At 41.6% G+C, this 22896-nt stretch overlaps 1 protein-coding gene across 6 annotated transcripts in view; it reads right to left on the bottom strand.

Annotated features, from left to right (window-relative positions):
* tpte (transmembrane phosphatase with tensin homology) overlaps window positions 1-22528 on the bottom strand; it is a 104686-nt gene extending 82158 nt beyond the window's left edge. For 4 of the 6 annotated variants that reach the window (XM_068033429.1, XM_068033426.1, XM_068033427.1 and 1 more), the window contains exons 1-3: window positions 22419-22528; window positions 11565-11647; window positions 3776-3847 (exon numbers count right to left, since the gene is read on the bottom strand). In XM_068033429.1, coding sequence (XP_067889530.1) covers window positions 3776-3847; window positions 11565-11647; window positions 22419-22517 — 254 coding nt within the window. In that variant the 5' untranslated portion in view covers window positions 22518-22528. Of the gene's footprint in view, window positions 1-3775; window positions 3848-4491; window positions 4555-11564; window positions 11648-18530; window positions 18697-22418 lie in introns of those variants that run through there. The other 2 variants (XM_068033430.1, XM_068033431.1) reach the window with 2 other exon arrangements.
* Window positions 22529-22896: the final 368 nt, after the last annotated feature.

The following is a 22896-nucleotide window of genomic DNA, read 5'->3' as shown; positions in this document are numbered from 1 at the left end:
CCTGCTCCTATGTTCCATACATTTAAAAAAGACATTTACAACCCTAAAGTACAACATTGCATAGGTGAGCACATTTCCACTATTCCAATAGAAAAATGTGCATTACCAGATATTACATTTTAATCCCAACTTACACATGGACATTCTGTATAATGATCAATTTTTAAATTTGACTCACTCTTCCCTTAATTTTAAGCGAAAAAAGTTACCCACGCCCCATTAAATGGGCAATATACTTATATCAGGATAGAAAACTTTTGACACTAGCATATTTTAATACATTCAGACTTCAAAAACTATTTCACTCGTCTTTACCTCATCAACAAAGTTACACTACACATACATGCCAATCATCAGCTTTTCAAGTATTTTAGTCATGGTTTGACACATTTGTCCTCATTTAGTAATGGACCCATGCATTTAGAATTACATGCCTCATGTCAAATTGCAAGTTTTAACTACAAATTATGTCTGTGGAAGCAAGAGTCAACTTTTACTAATAACTTGACTAGCCACCAAGGAACCAGAATTTAATGTTTGTATAACAAGCAAACTGTTAAAAAGTAGCTTTAAAACAAAAAGAAAATCAAAACATATGTCCAACAGTTGTTATATGCAGACATTTTCAAGAATAAGGGTAGCTGGAGTGGTGAATACAACTTTGAATAGTACTTCATGGTCAAGATTCTGTTCAAATATTACTGTTTCTGGCCTTTATGGCTACTGGTGATACTAACCACATATTGGGATATCTATAATACTGCTTAACTTCCATGTGCAGTTATTTTTGAAAACTTAAATGGATCAGCATTTTTGAATGCTTAAGCACTGAAGGTGGTTTCTGGGTTGGACAGTAAATATGTTGATATTACAAACTTTCATTATGCTATTGGAAAAGTCAAGTGGATGGAAAATTGACCAAAAGTCAATAACTCCAAAACCAAAATCAAGTCTCTAACATTCTAAGATCATGTGAAACCAAACTTTCCCTTCCTAAGTATTTGTACAACACAAAAGTGTCCTACCTCTAGTCTAATAAATATACAGAAGGACCAGATACACAAAACCAGCACCAGATATATAGATGTCGTGCTACATGACAAGTTGTCAGACTGGGTGATATCATGTTTGAGGATATTAAAATTTAGAGATAGAGGTAGCTCAGTATTTGTTTAAAAAAAACTAGTTCTGTTTACATAATAAAAAATCAAACTTCACACAATAGTGTCTATTGAGAAACTACTGACAACTTTACAGCATGTATGTGTATAAAAAGGAACTAAGTACATTAGAACATTTGTTGATATGACTCTCAAAGTAGATTCAACAGCCCTTGTTAAAATGAGAAAGAAAATTCTCCACAAGCTACTAGACACTGGATTTCTTGGTTAGTTTTTCAAATTTAAATTACACAAACAGAATCATAGGGCTGAGTTTTATCAGTTAGCTGAGTGGGCAACTCTCACCTGTGAGTAAAAGGTTGAGCTTGAATCCAAAACCTAGGACTTCAGTCTACAATCTTGGCAACATACCAGTGAGATATGAAGTGACTGTTGGATGATGGCACCTCTGACCATCCAAAAAAAAGATATTGCCCGCTTATGCTAATGCTCGAGTTCAATAGCAAGCATTCCACAGTATTATTCAGAGAGCAGAATCTGTCTGATGTCTTGGCCAACAATCCTCTTGCCGTCAAAAACAAATTAATCTCATTGCTGTTTGTGGCCAGAACTAACTGCACACCAAAGTAGTTCATTCAGTGTTCACTTGAGGGGGACACAATATGGCATTATATAAATCGTAAGCTTTCTTGGCCAAATGTTGATTTTTGGAGGTGGGGAAATACTGTCTAGCTGCAAGATCCATGTAGGGATAAATGGAAAAACTCATGCAAGGACATTCCTCTGACAAAAAAAACCAAAGGGAAACAAGGCAAGTTTGATCACCGTCATCATTCCATCTCAATGTCTTAGTCAGGTGCTGGATGGTACTGCCATAGTTGGAGTTCTGTTGCAGGTTTTTCTGAAAGTATTGCAGAATTCCTTTTTGCATATATTGTATTGTCAACATCATCTGGTAGTCATCTTAACAGACTGCCTTGTGAGATATGGTGGCTGGTGCCCCCAAGCAAATGATTCGGATCTCACACAACTCAAGGAGATATTGATTTTTTTTTCTTTTTGAAAGATGTAGTGTGTCTGTTCCAGAAGTGTTATAGGATGGCTGGATATTGGAACAAATACTCATACACGCAGGGCTTGGCACTCTCCACAATAGAACGAGATATTGCTGAAGCGCCACGCTACACTTGGCGGAATTACTTGTTGGCGTGCATCCATGTTAGAGAGCCAAGAGGAATGTAGCAAATACACTGAAATTTTGTGGTGTGCAGCACAAATTCTAGAGATGCGTGCACATGCAGAGACACACATGCAGACATCTATGGTCCATCTAGTAAGGGCTCAAACCCATGCTCTTTAGAGGTCAGCCGAGGTTCAGTGGTAGCACTCCCACCTCAAGTTGTAAGGTTACAAGTTCAAGTCCCACTCCAGAGAATTGAACACAAAAATTTAGAATGACATTTTAGTGCAGTACTATGGGAGTGCTGACTTTCAGATGAGGCATTAAACACAGACCCCATCAGTCCTCCGAGGACATAAGATTCCTTGATGTTATTTTGTAGAGTTCTCTCCAGTTACCTAGACAATATTTATCCCTGAACCAGATTAGCAAATTGTTATTTGTTGGCTGTTATGCTTCCTACATTGCAACAGTGACTACACTTAGTTGACTGTAAAGCACTTAAGAATGTCCTGAGGTTGTGAAAAGCATTATATAAATGCAAGTTTTTCTTTATTAATTGTCCAATGGTCAATTAGTGATTTTGGAGAGAACACAACTTTTTGGGCTAGCATTAATTCCAATTAACATGTCGGGTGATGGCAGATTGGATCAGACAAAAAAATGTGGCTGACTCCAATACCTAAACCAGACAGGATGATTTACCCAGAGTGATATTGGGCTGGGAATCCTTGAGATATTGATTAGCTGCATGGTTTTTGCTGTCTGAATCTAGCAATGCTCACACACAGGCATGAATGGAAAAATTCCAGAATTAACTTTTACTAATAAATACTGAAACTCTCTAGGCTTGATGGGGACACACACAAATCGATACTGGGCAAGCAAACCATGTCTGGCTATCTCGGCAGGTTTGGTTCGGGGACTCAAGTTTCTACATATCATACCCAGCTGACCAAAACAGCATTAAAATATGTCCCTGTAATACCAGAGTGAAATGCAGAACTTTCAGTCAGAGTCCACCAAGGGAAGTTAGAGAGGGAAATACATAGACAGCCGGATCATATCCATGGTAATCCCTATTCGTACAAGTCTCAACTGATCAGTATTTTTTCTAAATGTTAAATACGCAAAAACAAGTGCTTTCATGATCGGAGGCTTTATTGATTCTCTTCCCACCAGAATTCTTAGTCATCCACTTTCCCCATTAGTTCCCTCCCCACCCCCAGAACGACATACATTGTAAAACAAATTCTTTGCTTTAAATGCACAATCTTCTGTTTTTACTAATTGCCTTTTTCAACCTCCTCCATTGCACAAAAATTTAATTGAAAGAACAGTAGAGATAGGCTACCAGCAGCTGAAGTATTAAAGAGCATAAAATAAAATAAATAATTAAAAGGCACTGCATCAACAGGAAACAGGGGCTTTTATTAACATCACATTTTGTTGCAGAATTAAAATTCACACTTACTTATACCAGGTGTCTGGTCCAACACATTCCATTTTCCCATCATCTATTTGCACTTTGGCTTCCATGTCATCACTGAAACAGCAGAAAATAAAACATTCCAAATATTGTTACAGCCACTGTATTCTGTCTCCAGTGTAATAAAGACTTCTAAAAAGGAATGGTTACAGCAATCTTAAAATTTTGTGGCCTGGACAAAATTTATGGTAGAGATACTGGGTGCTTAAGCCATAAATTGAGGTTGTATTTGTAAATGTGTGTCCAAAAACAAAGGCTTCACATTACAAATATCGTACGCAAAACAGTCAGTTTTTTTTTTTAAAAAAAGCACATGGTAGCTTTGTTCACAATGGATGTTTACTGGCAAGCTTGTTCCATTTGAAAACTCACAATGAAAGCAGACTGCAAAAAACTTTAATACATCAATTTTAAACCGATTTAGTAGATTAAACATAAAAAAGCCCAAGGCAATACAAAGTACTGAGGGGCTTTACACAATTATGGATTTTCTTTACCAAGCTAACGCTAACCAAACTTGCTTGAATGCTAAAGTCTGGAGCTAAAGCTAACTGGAATGCATGATACTTGCAATATTAACAGCACATACAGTACACTCTAAAACCAATCCATTTTAAAATGGGGAGGGGAGAAAAGCACAAGAGCTCAATTCTTTATTCAAGCACAACTAATCTCAAAAAGGATCTAAATTACCATCTCACCTTTTTAAGTTTCTTGTTCACAATAGATTGTTGTATTGCTCGAGTCATCAAATCTAAGCAAGACTGGGTGTACAATAAACAAAGAGGGGTTGGACTTAGTTTGGGGAAAAACACTAATCAGGTGTCTTATGTTGTTCATAAAAACTGGGCAGCGCATCCAGTTTTTACAGAACAAGCTTGTATCTCAAAATGATAAAAGATAAAATTTCCCCCTCTTAGTCACCAAGTATGGGCAGGTGACCACCTCCTTAAATAACACACTTGCCAAAGTCAGTTCAAGCCAACAACTAGGATGTGAACCAGTGCAACTTTCCTTTGCTTGGCAAACTCCATGACTTTCCTGTCTCAACTGGGCTGACACTTTATTAATAGAGACTCAGGGAAAAAGAAAAAAAAAAGTCAGGTTTCATTCTATACTATGAAAAGGATTCAGGAACAGAAGTAGGAGCAAAATAACAATTCCAAGGTAAGCAGTTGTGATCAATCAACTCTGGTTTCATATGTTTACTACAGTGGCGCAGTGGTTAGCACCGCAGCCTCACAGCTCCAGCGACCCGGGTTCAATTCTGGGTACTGCCTGTGTGGAGTTTGCAAGTTCTCCCTGTGTCTTCTCCAGGTGCTCCGGTTTCCTCCCACAAGCCAAAAGACTTGCAGGTTGGTAGGTAAATTGGCCATTATAAATTGCCCCTAGTATAGGTAGGTGGTAGGGAAATATAGGGACAAGTGGGGATGTGGTAGGAATATGGAATTAGTGTAGGATTGGTATAAATGGGTGGTTGATGGTCGGCACAGACTCGGTGGGCTGAAGGGCCTGTTTCTGTGCTGTATCTCTAAACCAAAGACCACTTCTAACCCCATTAGTTCAGGCAGGAGCCAAACTGGATCAACATTTTGTTTGGCAAAAAGTAGAGGGATAAATTTCAGATAAAAGGAAGATCTGAAAAGCACCGAGTATGTTAAAACTCAGCAACTTCACGAGCTGAATGGCATTATCCTGGAAGCAGTTTATCAGATTTGCAGCCATTCACATGGGTGAGAAATTAATGTTATTAGCCAAACCACACATAGGGGTACTGGAATGAGTTCGGAATCCAGAAGACTGCTACAATTTTAAATAGATAGTATGTTTAGCCAAACATTGTGCAGAATGTTATTTTCATTAAATTATGGCGAGCTACACTGACCACCTCCAGGCGCGTATCCATTGTCTCTCGAGATAAGGAGGCCCAAAAGATGGCGAGCTACACAATAGAGTTTGGTGCTTTGTCCTTCACTGCTCCTCTGATAACTTCAAGTCCAATAATCCATTCATCAAGTAGTCACCTTCATTAGTTCATTAGTCACCTTCCTTCCTTTCCCACTCCTACACCTTTACTAACCCACCTCTTTAAATCCAATTTGGCAGGATTTTTTTTTTTAAATAATAATTCTTTCATGGGATGTGGCCTAGCCAACAATGGCCAGCATTTATTATCCATCCCAAATTGCCCTCGAGAAACTGCGTGGCTTGCTAGGCCATTTCAGAGCGCATTTAAGAGTCAACCACATTGCTGTGGGTCTGCAGTCACATGTAGGCCAGACCAGGTAAGGACAGCAGATTTCCTTCCCTAAAGTGACATTAGTGAACCAGATGGGTTTTTACAAAAAAAAACTCGACAATGGTTTCATGGTCACCATTCTTGTTATGTGGAGTGCAATCTGATACAGGAAGGTGTAAAAGAAGGTTGGGGGTGGGGGAGGGGTGAGGTGGGGACAGGGGGTGGAAGTATAAAAGCAGAAGTGTGCTTGGAAAAAATTGATTGTGAACATATGCTATGGTTTTCATCACTGCATAGCATAGGGGAGGCAGTGGCATAGTGGTATGGTCACTGGACTAGTAACCCAGAGACCCAGGGTATTGCTCTGGGGTACATGGGTTCAAATCCCACCACAGCAGAAGGTGGAATTTGAATTCAATTTGTAAATCTGGAATTAATGATGGCCATGAAACCATTGTTGTAAAAACCCATCTGGTTCATTAATGTCCTTGAGGGAAGGAAATCTGCTGTCCTTACCTGGTCTGGCCTACATGTGACTCCAGACCCACAGCAATGTGGTTGACGCTTACATGCGCTCTGAAATGGCCTAGCAAGCCATTCAGTTTTATTTAACCGCTACGACGTCAGTAAAAAGGAATGAAACCGGACGGACCACCCGGCATCGACCGAGGCACCGGAAACAACAACAGCAAACCCGGCCCCGTCGACCCTGCAAAGTCCTCCTTACTACGAGCATCAGGGTGCTTGTGCCAAAGTTGGGAGAGCTGTCCCACAGACTAGTCAAGCAACATCGTGACAGTCATACTCATGGAATCATACATGACAGACAAGGTCCCAGACTCTGCCATCACCATCCCTGGGTACATATTGTCCCACTGGCAGGACAGACCCACCAGAGGTGGTGGCACAGTGGTATAAAGTAGGGAGGGAGTTGCCCTGGAGTCCTCAACATCGACTCTGGACCCCATGAAGTCTCATGGCATCAGATCAAACATGGACAAGGAAACCTCCTACTGATTACCACCTACCACCCTCCCTCAGCTGATGACTCAGTACTCTATGTTGAACAGCACTTGGAGGAAGCACGGAGGGTGGTGAGGGCACAGAATGTACTCTGGGTGGGGGACTTCAACGTCCATCACCAAGAGTGGCTCAGTAGCACCACTACTGACCAAGCTGGCTAAGTCCTGAAGGACATAGCTGCTAGACTGGGTATGTGGCAGGTGGTGAGGGAATCTAGAGGGGAAAACATACTTGACCTTGTCCTCACCAATCTACCTGCCACAGATGCTGTCCATGACAGTATTGGTAGGAGACCACCGCACAGTCCTTGTGGAGACGAAGTCCCGCCTTCACATTGAGGATACCCTCACTACCACCATGTTAAATGGGATAAATTTTGAACAGATCTAGCAACGCAAAGCTGGGCATCCATGAGGCGCTGTAGGCCATCAGCAGCAGAATTGTACTCAACCACAATCTGTAACCTCACGGCCCAGCATATCCCCCATTCTACCACTACCATCAAGCCAGGAAACCAACCCTGGTTCAATGAAGAGTGCAGGAGGGCATGCCAGGAGCAGCACCACGCATACCTCAAAATGAGGTGTCAACCTGGTGAAACTACAACACAGGACCATCTGCGTGTCAAACTGCTTAAGCAGCATGCGATAGACAAAGCTAAGTGATCCCATAACCAACGGATCAGATCTAAGCTCTGCAGTCCTGCCACATCCAGCCATGAATGGTGGTGGACAATTAAACAACTAACTGGAGGAGGTGGCTCCACAAATATCCCCATCCTCAATGATGGGGGAGCCCAGCACATCAGTGTGAAAGATAAGGCTAGGCTGAAGCATTTGCAACAATCTTCAGCCAGAAGTGCCGAGTTGATGATCCATCTCGGCCTCCTCCTGAAGTCCCCAGCATCACAGATGCCAGACCTCAGCCAATTCGATTCACTCCACATGATGTCAAGAAACACTGAAGGCACTGGATACTGCAAAGGCTATGGGCCTTGACAATATTCCAGCAATAGTACTGAAGACCTGTGCTCCAGAACTTGCCGCACCCCTAGCCAAACTGTTCCATTACAGCTGCAACATTGGCATCTACCCTGCAATGTGGAAAATTGCCCAGGTATGTCCTGTACACAAAAAGCAGGACAAGTCCAACCCGGCCAATTACCGCCCCATCAGTCTACTCTCAATCATCAGTAAAGTGATGGAAGGTGTCATCAACAGTGCCATCAAACAGCACTTGCTTAGCAATAACCTGCTCAGTGACACACAGTTTGGGTTCTGCCAGGGCCACTCAGCTCCTGACCTCATTACAACCTTGGTTCAAACATGGACAAAAGAGCTGAACTCAAGAGGTGATGTGACAGTGACTGTCCTTGACATCAAGGCAGCATTTGACCGGGTATGGCATCAAGGAGCCCCAGCAAAACTGAGGTCAATGGGAATCAGGGGGGAAAACTCTCCGCTGGCTGGAGTCATACCTAGCACAAAAGGAAGGTAGCTGTTGGAGGTCAATTATCTCAGCTCCAGGACATCATTGCAGGAGTTCCTCAGGGTAGTGTCCTAGGCCCAACCATCTTCAGCTGCTTCATCAATGACCTTCCTTCAATCATAATGTCAGAAGAGGGGACGTTCGCTGATGATTGCGCAATGTTCAGCACCATTTGCGACTCCTCAGATACTGAAGCAGTCAGTGTAGAAATGCAGCAAGACCTGGATAATTTCCAGGCTTGGGCTGATAAGTGGCAAGTAACATTCGCGCCACACAAGTGGCAGGCAATGACCACCTCCAACAAGAGAGAATCTAGCCATCTCCCCTTAATGTTCAATGGCATACCATCGCTGAAACCCCCACTATCAACATCCTAGGGGCTACCAATGGCCAGAAACTGAACTGGAGTAACCATATAAATACCGTGGCTACAAGAGCAGGTCAGAGGCTAGGAATCCTGAGGCGAGTAACTCACTTCCTGACTCCCCAAAGCCTGTCCACCATCTACAATGCACAAGTCAGGAGTGTGATGGAATACTCTCCACTTACCTGGATGGGGGCAGCTCCAACACCACAAGCTCAACACCATCCAGGACAAAACAGCCCACCACTTGATTGGCACCCCATCTACAAACATTCACTCCTCCACCACCGACGCACAGTGGCAGCAGTGTGTACCATCTACAAGATGCACTGCAGCAATGCACCAAGGATCCTTAGACAGCACCTTCCAAACTCACGACCTCTACCAACTAGAAGGACAAGGGCAGCAAATGCATGGGAACACCACCACCTGCAAGTTCCCCTCCAAGTCACACACCATCCTGACTTGGAACTAGATCACCGTTCCTTCACTGTCGCTGGGTCAAAATCCTGGAACTCCCTTCCCAACAGCACTGTGGGTGTACCTACCCCAAATGGACTGCAGCGGTTCAAGAAGGCAGCTCACCACCACCTTCTCAAGGGTAATTAGGGATGGGCAATAAATGCTGGCCTGGCCAGTGACGCCAACATCCCATGAATGAATCAAAGAAAAGATAGTTGCAGAACTAATCTACAATATTTTGAAAGTGTACGCTATGCTAATGTCTGGTGCAACATATCCTTTAAACACCACCACTGATGATCTCAAAATTTTGTTAAAAGCCAAATAGAATAAGTCTATAGATCAACAATTCACCATTAATACAAACTGCAGGATGCATTGCATAAATACAATGTATAAAATGCACTACATCCAGTATCAGAATGAAAGCTCTTTCACAAGAACATTGCAATTTGAAAAGTTACAGATTTCAGCTGAGATTTATGCAAGGGGGTGAAAAAAATTCTAGTCAAAACAAAATTCAGAGAGCTGAAGCAGCTTTTCAAAATAGTTCTCCAATAGACAACGTAGCTCTGTTTCTCCTGATCTACTCTAAGTGATGCAATATATACGTAAATGTTTGAAATGAAGTTCACATTTTTAAAAAGATACAGCAGTTTCATGGAATACTAAGACTGCTATTCAACCCTATAAAAAGCTGCACTGGAGCACCAACACTGCATAACTGCATGTCTCTGGGAAGCTACGATTCTGAAAACCATAGTCATAAGGCTCAATTTTTGTGAAAATTTATCTTATTCAATTTGCCAAATAAAAATTCAGCTTTATGTCAAGTACACTCATTTATCTAGTCATATGGATGACTTGATAAATAGTTTCATGTGCAGAAATCAAGGACACAGTCATTATCCACCTTCAAGCTTCCTTTGTCACAGAATCATTAGAGTGCAGGAGGCTGCCATTCGGCCCATCGTGTCCTGTCCAGCTCTCTGAAAAAGCAATTCATTCAGTTCCATTCCCCAGCCTTCTCCCCATAATTCTGCACATTCTTCCTTTTCATACAACGGTCCAATTGCTTCAATTGAACCTGCCTCCACCACATTCTCAGGCAGCACATTCCAGACCTTAACTGCTCGCTGCATGAAAAAGTTTTTCCTCATGTCATTTTTGCTTCTCTTACCAAATCCTTTAAATCTGTGGCCTCTCGTTCTTGACCCTTTTAACGAGTGGGAACAGTTTCTCTCTATCTACTCTGTCCAGACCCCTCACGATTTTGAGTACCTCTATTAAAATCGCCTCTCAGCCTTCTCTCCTCCAAGGAAGGCAGTCCTAACTTCTCCAAAGCATCTTCATAAATTCCTCATCCCTGGAACCATTCTCATGAATCTTTTCTGCACTCTCTCCAATGCCCTCACATCTTTCCTCAAGTGCAGTGCCCAGAATTGGGCGCAATACTCCAGCTGAGGCCGATCTAGTGTCATATACAAGTTCAACATAACCTCCTTGCTCTTGTACTCAATGCCCCTAATAAAGCCCAGGATACTCTCAACTTGTCCTGCCACCTGCACATACACACCTAGGTTCCTCTGCTCCTGCATCTCCTTTATTCTATATTGTCTCTCCATGTTCTTCCTACCAAAATAAATCACTTCAGATTTCTCTGCATGGAACTTCATCTGCCACTTGTGTGCCCATTTCACCAACTTGTCTGTCCTTTTGAAGTTCTACACGATCTGCCTCAGTTCACAATGCTTACAAGTTTTGCATCATCTGCAAACTTTGAAATTGTGCCCTGTACACCAAAGTCTAGGTCATTCATATATAACAGGAAAAGTAAGGTTCCAACACTGATCCTTGGGGAACTCTACTATAAACCTTCTTCCAGCCCGAAAAACATCCATAACCACTACTGTTTCCGGTCACTCAGCCAATTTTGTATTCATGTTGCTACTGTCCATTTTATTCCATGAGCAACAAGTTTGCTCAAGTTTTATGTGTGGCACTGTATCAAATGACTTTTCAAAAGTCCATGTACACCACAACAACAGCATTGCCCTCATCAACCTTCTGTTATCTCCTCAAATAACTCCAGCAAGTTAGTTAAACATGATTTTCCCTTAAGAAATCCATGCTGGCTTTCCTTAACTAACTCACATTTGTCCATGTGAGAAAACACAATTAAGCATTCATTCACTCACCCAACATCAAATCCAGGGTTGTATCTGACAGCTGACATGTCGTGGTCACTCACCCCCAGTTTGTTGTTTTCACAATCAACACCCTGAGCATAAAAAAAAACATGCCAGAAATAAAAATTAAAAATAAAGACAAAAAATTATAGAACAGTGTAGGTCTGCAAAGACAGTTTAACATTTTGTTAAGCTTAATCTGATCTTAATGACCATTCTTTCCTCTGCTCTGACATGCTGAATTCCCAGCATTTCTATATTAAAACATTTGAAATAGAGCAAAACAGCACAAACTAATACTCATGTACTGCATAAAGCCTATTAAAAAATCCAAATCTGAAACAGCATTTTTTTTTTTTGAGCCAGTAAGACTTCAGATCTAGGATATGTAACCAGTTTTAAATACAGGATGGAAAGTAATAGCTTAGGAAAGTAAAAGTTTAGTTAAGGCCATCTATATAGATAGCAATTCCACATGTGTACACTACTTTGAGCTGAACTGACAGGGTGGAAAATTAAATGAATCTGAAGCCAATGAGTCAGTCAGTCAATCAGCTTTCTCTCCCCCACCATCCCCAGGTATAGGCTACAAAACAATAAATCGGTGTGCTGGGAAACGAGAGAATTTCACAATTGACCGGAAGTTCAACTGGACCAACCACAAATGCCACAGTCAATAAGGTCAGAGGCTGGGTATTCCACGCAGAGTGATTTACCCAAAACCTTAACCACTTGGGAAAACAAGGCACAAGTAGGAGTAGGATAAAATACTCTTCATGGATGCAAGCACAAAGTCAGTGAAGGGGCTGAGACAGGTGGTGAGAAATGAAAAGCTGTGAGGTTATCAGCTTAAGTATGGACTCTACCCCCATCCCTATATCTAGAGGTGTTGTGATCTAGACGAGGAAGAAGAGAGGCCATGAATAGAAATGAAGGTGCAGTGTTGGGAAGGGAAACAATTGCTAGAGAAGTTCTGGTTGGCAAAGGCACACCAAGAACAATTCCACAGAGCTGGGCAGTAGAGAAGAGGTGTTGGAGGAGGATGGTGTGGTTGAATGTCAAAGGCTGCAAAAAAAAAAAAAAGATAAATGGAGAATAGTATACCAGGTCATCAGGGGCAGAAACCAGGTTGGAGAATTTGAAAAAAAAATAGAAAATTGCAAAAGAGATGGTCACAGATATGGGATACAACCACATCTTTAAGATCTTGAGGAGAAATAGGTTGAAGGGACAATAATTTGCATGGACAGAGAGGTAGAGGGTGATTAAAGCAGTTTTGAAAGGGAGGATGAACCATTTGTAATGTCAGCTAGCAATGGGGGTGGGGAGGGATGCAGGGTGTGTGTGGCAGGGACAGCAAGGCAATTTGGGATCGGAGTCAAGGGTTAGGAGTCGAGACACAGACACAGCAGCTGAACAGATAGGGCAGGAGTTTCTGCTAGGTTGTGCTATTTTTTCTCCCCCTGTGCAGTTTGCACCCCACCCCCCCAAAAAAAGTAAAAAAGACAGCATAAAGGATTGAGGAATTTAAAAGCACATGTTCAGCACACACAAAAAAAAAAACAGGAGTTTCTGCGATCTTGTACACTAGCTTAAGAAACATCGCTCTAGAAGCCATCCCTGTCCCCAGTCCCAGATCAAACTAATCACCATCTCAAGTTTCCATTAATGGCATCCACTTGCAGTGTTTTGAGCAGACTCTTAAAAATGAAGCTTTTTAAAAAAAAAATGAACAAGGGCACAAAATATATACTTTTTACATAGTAAATAAAAGAAACTGACAACAGTACACCAATGTAACTAGTAAATGAAAATGAAAACTGTATAGAACCATTTATTATTTAAAATAGTTATTCACAGGTGGTGGACTAGATACTGATTAAGAACTGCAATAAAGCAATTTTCAGCTGTATTAATAAAACTGCACCAGATTACCACTCAAGAAATATTTTTAAACTTTGTAAAAATTGCATTCCAAAATAAATGTCCAATTGCACTGGTTCATGGAATATTGTGTTCAGCGATATGCAATGAGTTTGAGTGAAAACTTGAGTGCAAGAGTACCATATGGCCAATCGAGCCTGCTCCGCCATTCAATATGATGTTGGCTGACCTTGGGCTTCAATTCCAATTTCCTGCCTGCTCCCCATGTCCCTTGATTCCCTGTGAGACCAAAAATCTATCGGTCTATCCCAGCCTTAAGTGTATTCAATGATGGAGAATCCAGAATCCTCTGGGGTAGAGAATTTCAAAGATTCACAATCCTTTGAGTGCAGTAATTTTTCTTCATCTCAGTCCTGAATGATTGACCCTTTGTCCTGAGACTGTGTCCCTCTGTTCTAGATTCCCTGACCAGTGGGAACAATCTCAGCTTTTACCCTTTCAGAATCTTGTATGTCTCAATTAGATGGCCTCTTATTCTTCTAAACTCCAGAGAATATAGGCTGAGTAAATTGAGCCTATCATAGGACAACCCCCTCATCCCAGGGACCAATCTAGTAACTCTTCACTGCACTGCCTCCAGTGCAGGTATATCCTGTCTTAAATGTGGAGACTATATGCACAATATTCCAGGTGCGGTCTCACCAAAGCCATGTACATTTTGAGTAAGACTTCTTTATTCCTGTACTCCAATCCCCTTGCAATAAAGGCTAACATGCCATTTGCCTCCCCAATAGCCTGCTGCACTTGTATGTTAACTTTGTGCATTCCTTGTATGACTACCCCCAAATCTCTGAGGAACACTTACCAGTGTCACACCTTTTAAAAAAATTCTGCTTTTCTATTCTTACAACCAAAGAGAACAACTTCACACTTCCCTACATTATTCTCCATTTGCCATCTTGTTGCCCACTCACTTAACCTGTCTATATCTCCTGGCAGCCTCTCTACATCCTCCCCGCAGCTTACTTTAACACCAAGCTTTGCATCATCAGCAAACTTTGATACATTACATTAATGACTTAGAAGAGACAGAGCAGAGTGTAAACAGCTGAGGCCGCAGCACTGATCCTTGCAGCACCCCACTATTCACTACCTGCCAATTTAAAAATGCCCCATTTATGCCCACTCTGCTTCCTGTCTGTTAACCAATCCTCTATCCACACTAATATATTACCCCCAATACCATGAGCCCTTATCTTGCTTAGTAATCTTTTATGTGGCACCTTATCAGGTACCTTTTGAAAATCTAGGTATACTACATCTACTGGTTCCCCTTTATCTACCCTACTAGTTACATCCTCAAAAAAAATAATAAATTTATCAAACAGGATTTCCCTTTAGTAAAACATGCTAACTTGTTCTGATCATACTATGCTTTTCCAAGTGCCATGTTAAAACTTCCTTAATAATAGTCTCCAGCATCTGCCCAACGACTGTTAGCTAGCTGGCCCTGTTTTCTCTCTAGCTCCTTTCTTGAAAAGCAGCATAGCATTTACCAACTCCCAATCTGACAGGACCATTCCTGAATGTGAGGAATTCTGGAAAATCAGAGATAGTGGATGTGCTGGCTATCTCTTTTCGAACCCTAGGATGGAGGCCATCTGGTCCCGGGGACTTGTCAGATTTTAGTCCCTCAAGTTTCTCCAATACTTTTTCCTTGACTGATATCAACATCCTTAATTTCCTCACTCTTTTTAGCCCCTAGGTTACTGCCTATTTCTGGTATGGACACAGACAAAATATTTGTTCAATGCCTCTGCCATTTCCCCATTCCACATGATAATTTTTCATGACCCTGCTTCTAAGGGATCAACGTTTATGTTAGCTACTCTCTGCCTTTTTATGTACTTATAAAGTCTCAATCTGCTGGCTAGTTTACGCTCATTCTATTTTTTCCCTTTTTATCAACGTGGCCCTTTGCTGGTTTCTAAAATACTCCCAATCCACAGACTTGCTACTATTTTTTGCAGCATTGTAAGCCTATTCTTTTAATCTAATACTCTTGTTAACTTCCTGAGTAAGCCATGGATAGGTCTTTCTGGATGGGTTAGTTTCCGAACGGAATGTACTTTGTTGAACCCTTTGAATTGTTCCTTTAAATGTTTCCCCACTGTTAATTTACCACCATATCTTCTCCAGTCTATTTACCCAATTAAGCTTAGCCAGTTCTCCCCTCATGCCTTCGTAATTGGCTTTAAGATTCTGGTTTGTGATTGAAATGTGTCACTTTCAAACTTAGCGTGAAATTCAATGGCATGATGATCACTATTTCCCAGTGGATCTTTTACTATGACAATGCTCATTAACCTTGTGAGATCTAACAGAGCTTTATCCCTCGTTGGTTCTACAACATATTGCTCCAAGAAACAGTCACAAAAGCATTCTACAAATTCATCTTCTAGACCACTGTTGCCAATTTGATTGTCCCAGTCTATATGCAGATTAAAGCAATACATAAATAAATATAATAAAAGCACTTCTGAAAACTAATGCAACTTGCGCCTGGACTACCGATTGCAATCAAAGCAGAAACTTTTGGTTATAGTTTCAATCCTGGTAACAGAAAATTCATATTTCTTCTACTTATTAGTGTGGAGGGGCAAGGACAAAAAGGGATTTAAGGAAACTAAGTGTTAACAATGGAGGAAAAAGTTGGGGGTATCTTTGCTCCCCAGGACAAAGAATCATTGGCAATTTTAGCAGAGTACAGACAGACCCAGGAGTTTTATGTGGTCCAGGCAGTTCTGGCAATGCGCAACTAATCCAGTTGAATTCAAGGGATCAGAGATGGGGTCTGCACCAAGGTTAATGGATGCAAAAGAAGATTTAGCGCTGGACAAGGCCTTGGATGGAGATGAAGGAGTAGTTCAACAAATCAAGAGCTGCAAAAGTATGACCAAAAAGAAAAAAAGAGCCAAAAGGGTAGGCAGTTGAGAGTTTGAAGGTGCAACTGTAAGCAACTAGGGGCAGAGCCAGGAGAAAGTAACTAGGGAATAGCTGCAGATGATCTGATGCACGATTGAGGCCATGGAAGTCAAGTGACTCTAGGAGTTCCTTCGAGAAGTATCCCTGGCCCAACCATCTTCAAGCAGAGATGAGGGAACTATTAATCTGCTTAACAGCAGCATACAGAGTTTGGCAGTTTGAAGGGTGGGATTTGAAGTGAAAAAGAAAAAAAAGGGAGGTATGATATTGTTTGTGTTAAGAGAGAAGAGAAGTCATTTGAGATAACCTTGGCTGATGACAGGACACCTCAGGGCTGGAGAAAGACAGAATGTGTCTATAGGTATGCGTAGTAGAGATTTCAGAAGAGCAATATTGAGTGAGGACAGGAGGACTGAGAAGCCTAGGCACCTTTAGGAGTAGGTTGAAGTCACCAGGGATGAGATGTTCCATTCAGAGGTTAAAGGGAAAACATGTTCAAGCAAAGTATTTGCAGTGCTTGGAAGTGTAGTACATGACAACAGTTTTCAACAAGAGATGATTGGAGGGTGGGAAGTTAAACAAGATACTTGAAGGTGGCATCAGGAGTTTGGGGTGAAGGAGAAGTAGAGAAATGCAAGTTAGATTACCAGAAGTTTGGATGGGGTATCTGATGTACAGCTATACAATCATTTAATTAGTGCAAAAATTTCAAAACAAACTACATTAACATACTGCAGTTGAAACAAACAAAAATCGATCATGCAAAGATTAACTAGTTTAGTTCAATACAGATGAGGAAAAAAAAAGAGACAAGAATTATAGACTAATAATGCACCCCACTTGCACTCACAGCCCTAATACACATGAAGTCACAAGATGCCGTCACTAGAGAATCAGGGGAGCAATCTTGAGCAGTGCGTTCAGGTACTAAAGATCCTTTGAGGGGAGCTGAAACACTGGTTTAACGCAAGACATCATTTTGGTAAAAAAAAAAAAGAGTTGAAGCACCTGCAGTCAAATTTAAATTATAACAATTAGAACAAATTAGAACAATTGTGCGCTAAATCCAGATTTTCAAACAAGCATGTCCTATTAGCACTGCACCCATTTTCACCATTTGGCTAAAATAAATCTCCTGGTTCTTGTAGATTCTGATTCAGTACTTAAAAGAGAATGAGAAAATGCATAAATTGCAGGAAAAAAAAAGACGAACAGGTAAAGAAAGCATGACGGCAAATCACACTAAAACTACACAGTGGTGCAAAACAAATTCCCCCCCTCCCACACGAATGGGAAATTACCAAGCTAGCTGACGTGAGATGATGCCAAGTCACAGTCAGTAACTTCCCCACACCGGCAAGACAGAAGCACCCCAGGTTAAGCTCTATCCCAGCAGTGGATGCATTGTAAGACTAGGAGAACATATCCTCTCTATCAATGGATCATTTCCTTTAAAAATCAAGTGGAAAAAAAAAAGTCAATAATACATTAAAAAGAGAGGGGAAATAATAAAAAAAAAATGACTTGTACATTGATGAAACAATTGGTGTAGCATTTTCCTCAGAACCTTGCACTGGAAGGCCAGAATAAGTTCATCGGCACTCACTTAAAAAAAAAAATCACAAATCATCCTTAGCCAAAAGGCACTATTCATTTGTAACAAAGTGCAACAACTTTCCATGGCTTGAACACACAGCATGAATCGCTTGGCATCATACTGGTATAATAGTGCACTGTAGTAGGATGAGTTAGCATCCACAACATCAGGTACAGTTATCACCTAGCCAGAAGGAAGCAAGTGAAAAAAAAAGTCTTTCAAAAAGTGACATTAATGTTGCTGTCATGCATCTCAACAGCTACAAAGAGAAGCTGTGCTTGGATGAGGGCAGGATTTTTTTTAAATATAAAAGTGGAATCTTTTATAATTTCCATTAATATATCTGGCTACAAACTATTTCTTCAAATATTCACATGCATACTGCCTACACTTCTTGGATTTTAAACAGTACTGTGATACGTGTAGAAACTAGACTCATCCTCAAAAACACAAAACAGAACAAAAATCAACGGCTGTAAAATATTACAGTAATAAAACATTCATCTTACCCAACTAAGCGTTTTCAGCAATTGAGAGTTTTTAAACTAATATCCAAATCCCAGACAAAACCACAACTTGAATATTAAAACTTGTATTTAAAGTACAGACTCAAAATAGAAGTAGTCATTGTTATGCCAATGGGAAAGTCTCCAGCTGAAGTATTAAGTTGGCCTTTTGACTGAATCAGCATTTTAACAGGACAAAGGTTGGGAATGAAAAACCTTGTAGCACGCTTTTATAAACCAGCCTCATTTCTCTGAAGGATTGCAGACATAGCAGTTTCCAAAACTTCCTTTAACATCTGCCCAGTCATGATTTTAAGCTGACTACCTCCCTACACAGCAAGCATTTCCTTTACTTCTGAAAAGAGACAAATCCACAATGAAGTATGCAGGACAGCATAGTTTCAATTGGCTGGAAAAATAGGTTTCAACTTGGCAAAAGTGCTACTTGAACTATCCTTCTCTCAGTTGGTGGATTACTTGCATGAAATGTTCAGAATTCTTCCATTTTTCTAGTGCAATACTTCACCAACATCTGTCAACGTTTGCTGAGCAACATTTCCTCATCAGATGCCGCCAGATAAGCTTTTAAAAGCCCTTTCCATCATCAACCCTGTATGGCCAGTTACAAATGTAATGCAGATGGGCTAAGACAGAGGCAGGCAGTTTTACAAGAGGCGGGTGTAAGGCAGTCTGTGTAATGGAGAGGATATAGGTTGGAAGCTGAGCATCAAATAGGATGAGAAATGGTGAACACTTTTGTTACAAATTCAATTTTTGCATAGACACAATGTAGTTAGATGGAAAATTTACAAGACAAAAATTTACAAGATTTTTGCTGAGTTATATTTTCATTAAGTCGTGCACAAGTTTGGAATAATCTAGACATGAGTGGAAAATGCATTTGTAGGCACCTTAAAAGATTATGGAGGAATAGTTCAGATTGGAAAGGAAGGAAGAGATGGTTGGGAGTAGGGAGGTGGCAGGAAATCAGTTGGGTTTTTACAACAATCCAACTGCTTCATGATCAGTTTAGCATACACAAAAATATGAAAATATGAAAGCAGCAGCAGAAAAAGGCCAGCTAGACCACACCTTGATACACTTAGATGTTCACAGATGTTCGATTTGACCTGATACTTCATAAAGTTCTTTGGTTCAAGCCATTAATGTTCATTGTGTAAAAGTGATCATTCCATTATGCCTTAAATCTGAGCTACTGACTTCACCCTTCCACCATAGACATATGGATGAAAATGGAATAGTGTAGGTCAGATGGTTTCACAGGTTGGCGCAACATCGAGGGCCGAAGGGCCTGTACTGCGCTGTAATGTTCTAATTCTAATACCACCCCAAGTGAAATGCCAATGAAAGCACAGCCCTCATTTAAACATGATCACCCTTGACTACTAGCATGTGTTTCAGCTGGGCACTAGGCACAGAGCACAAATGGAAAGGAGACAACAGACTACATGAATTGATGGGCGTCTTATTGGTTTGAGTATGAGATGGTCTCTTGCCTCCTTGTTCTATCGCTCAATCTGCCTGGCCTCTGGTTCAAGGGCTTCAACATCCAGTGCTGCTTGTTCATCTCACTCTTCTGTTTCCTCATTGGTGGAGGAGTTGCACTCAGGCATCTCAGACATGCAAGGCCTCCCCAGCACCTCTGTAGTGCTAGATTCTGCAGAGCACAGCAGACCACCACGAGAAGCGAAACCCTTGCTGGGGCATACTGTTGGGCTCCACTGGATCGATCTAGGCAGCAGAATCTCATCTTCAGCAGCCTAATCGCCTGCTCAATGGTTGCTCAGGTGGAACCGTGACAGGTGCTGTACCTCTCCTTCGCTGCATTGCAAGGGTTCTTCACAAGCACGAGTAGCCAAATCTTCAATGAGTAGTCCTTGTCCCCAAGAATCCATCCCTGAAAGCAAGTGGGGGAGCGAGGGCCCTGAAAAGCTGTGGCACCTGGGACTGTCGAAGTATATAGGCGTTGTGGCTGCTTCCCAGGAAGTGGGCACACGCCTGCAGGAAACACTTTTGGTGGTTGAAGATTAGTTGAACGTTGATAGAATGGAAGCACTACCTGCTGAAGAAGGCAATTGCCTGCTCTGCTGGAGCCTTGATGGCCAGATGCGCGCAATCATGCCTTGCCCCTAGGGAAATCTGGCGATGGCCTCAAATTTGATGGCCCTCTCTGTCTGACTGTCAGGGTTGGTCCAGTAGTGCACATAGTCACTGGCCCTCTTGAACAGGACACTGGTCACCACCTTGATGCAGTGGTGGGTTGCTGCCCAGGAAAACCCACACATGTCCCTGGTGGATCCTTGGAATGATCCAGGCATGCAAAAGTTTAGTGCCACAGTGATCTTCAAGGCCACAGACATAGGGCAACCTCCAAATCCCATAGGCCGCAACTCGTTCTGCAGTAGGGCATATAAGTCAGTGACAGCCTCCCTGGAGAGCTATAATTTACATTGAATGTACTGGACTCAAATCAGCACTCTGACACAGGGGGGCCCTTCTTGGCATGGCTGGCTGCTGCCACTGTCATCATGGAGCTTCATGGGCAGACACAGCTGCCTCCTGGCCCTCATTCAGTCAAAGGTGCCACATCACACCTCAGGGGTCCAAAAAGACAGGGTGTATAAGACCCCTGCCAGATAATCAATGGGCTTAGAGAACACTGTTGATGCAGAGGTGATCCTGCCCTGGCAACAAAGCTTTTGCTACTTCTCCCTGCAAACTCCCTGATGACCCTCAATGCCCACCCTTGCTGATGGCCAATCACACATCTCATCCAAAGGTTTGTTCACCCAATACAGCCACTCAAACCCAAGCCCCCGCCTTGCAGAGCATCCCCCCACCCAGAGACCCCCCCACCCTCAAGACCCTGCAACTCCCCTCCTTGCAGCACGCACAGCACTGTAGGGAGACGATGTCCTCCACACCTCCCTCTTCGTCTTTGCAGTGCTGTTCATGGCTACCTACCCATTGTGTCATTGGAGCCTTGCTTCAGTGCCACCAGCTTTCAATGGTCATGAACCCGAAGGCACACAAGTGTCACCCGCTGTCCATTTAATGGCACAAGCACCTGCCCGCCCCGTGGAAATCACTCAGCAATTTAAAATACATTCCTGTTATGTCTTGGCAGTGATTCTGCCTTGGTGCTTTCCCGCCACTAACTAAATCCAGAACAGACGTCACAACGCTGGATTTCCAGGTGAACATTCCGATGCAATTCTCCGTTTCCCCCCCACCCGCCACCATTCCCGCTTCAAATAGCCACACAAAATTCTGCCCTTTCTTACTGGGCATTTATAAATGATACAATTAGGGGACAAAGTTTGGTTCCATTTTAAACTACAGTCTTCCACTGAAATTTGACTGCAAGAGCTTTTCTTTAACATAGAGACTTTATGGTTTGCATAACTGCATACAATTAGTGGAAACTTTTTCTTGTTGGCAAGAATTGGCCAATTAGTAATACTAGTTAAGAAGTGTTTCTCTTTCTCCTGTCCCCCTCCCATTAGTGTTATATCATACCAAATTCCTAATACTTCTGGTAGCCGTGTAACGTTATTGGAAAACAGAAAACAAAGGAGGAGGAAAAGCTTTTGTTGCCATTGTCACTCGTGGGCAAACATAACCCACAATTCTTAAAAATAGTCACAGGTGGTTCTTTGATTAAAACAACATTCACCTTTAATATGTTAACACTTGTCACATCTCGACTTTATAACTTTACACCCCTATTCATTTCTTAAACACGTTGTTCTTCAGTGAGGTGTTGTATATATTAGGTATAAAAAGCATTTTCTTATAAGATAAAGAAATACTATTTTGTGTTTCTCCCCTCACTCAACAAATTCACAAAGAGAGAGAAAGAAATCTTACCTTCCAACTAGCCCACAACATTTTCAGCCGTGCAATGTTGCCTTTCTGTTTATAATCTTCCATTGTACTGCATTTACCGGTATTGCTAAATCCCTCCATATTCAGCCCGACTTCCTGGGACTCACTAGATATGGTTCCTTTTTAAAAGAAAGTTGTACGTGTAAGGGGGGACGGGGGAGAAGAGAGTTAATTCATAATAGATCAAACTGACAAAAATCGTAATGACAGTGGATAAAATCTTTGTAGCGGTCTCTAAACACTCACTTTCCGATAAAAAGTCCTTGTTATTTTAACCTCAATCATAAACATTAAAACAAAAAACTTCCTAGAATGGTCTTACCTCCACAAAACCTGTTAACAGAAATGGGTTGAACATGTAAAAGAAAGGGCTACATTAGAAACAAACTTTAATATTATAGGTTTTAACCTTGCGTGGGAAAATGTTTAAATAAGATATAATCAATTTCTCGGATAGAAG

The sequence above is a fragment of the Heterodontus francisci genome, chromosome 6, assembly GCF_036365525.1.
Source record: "Heterodontus francisci isolate sHetFra1 chromosome 6, sHetFra1.hap1, whole genome shotgun sequence".
Classification (NCBI taxonomy): Eukaryota; Metazoa; Chordata; class Chondrichthyes; order Heterodontiformes; family Heterodontidae; genus Heterodontus; species Heterodontus francisci.
The sequence above is the reverse complement of the archived record's forward strand: the minus strand, read 5'-3'. Positions and strand labels throughout refer to the sequence as shown.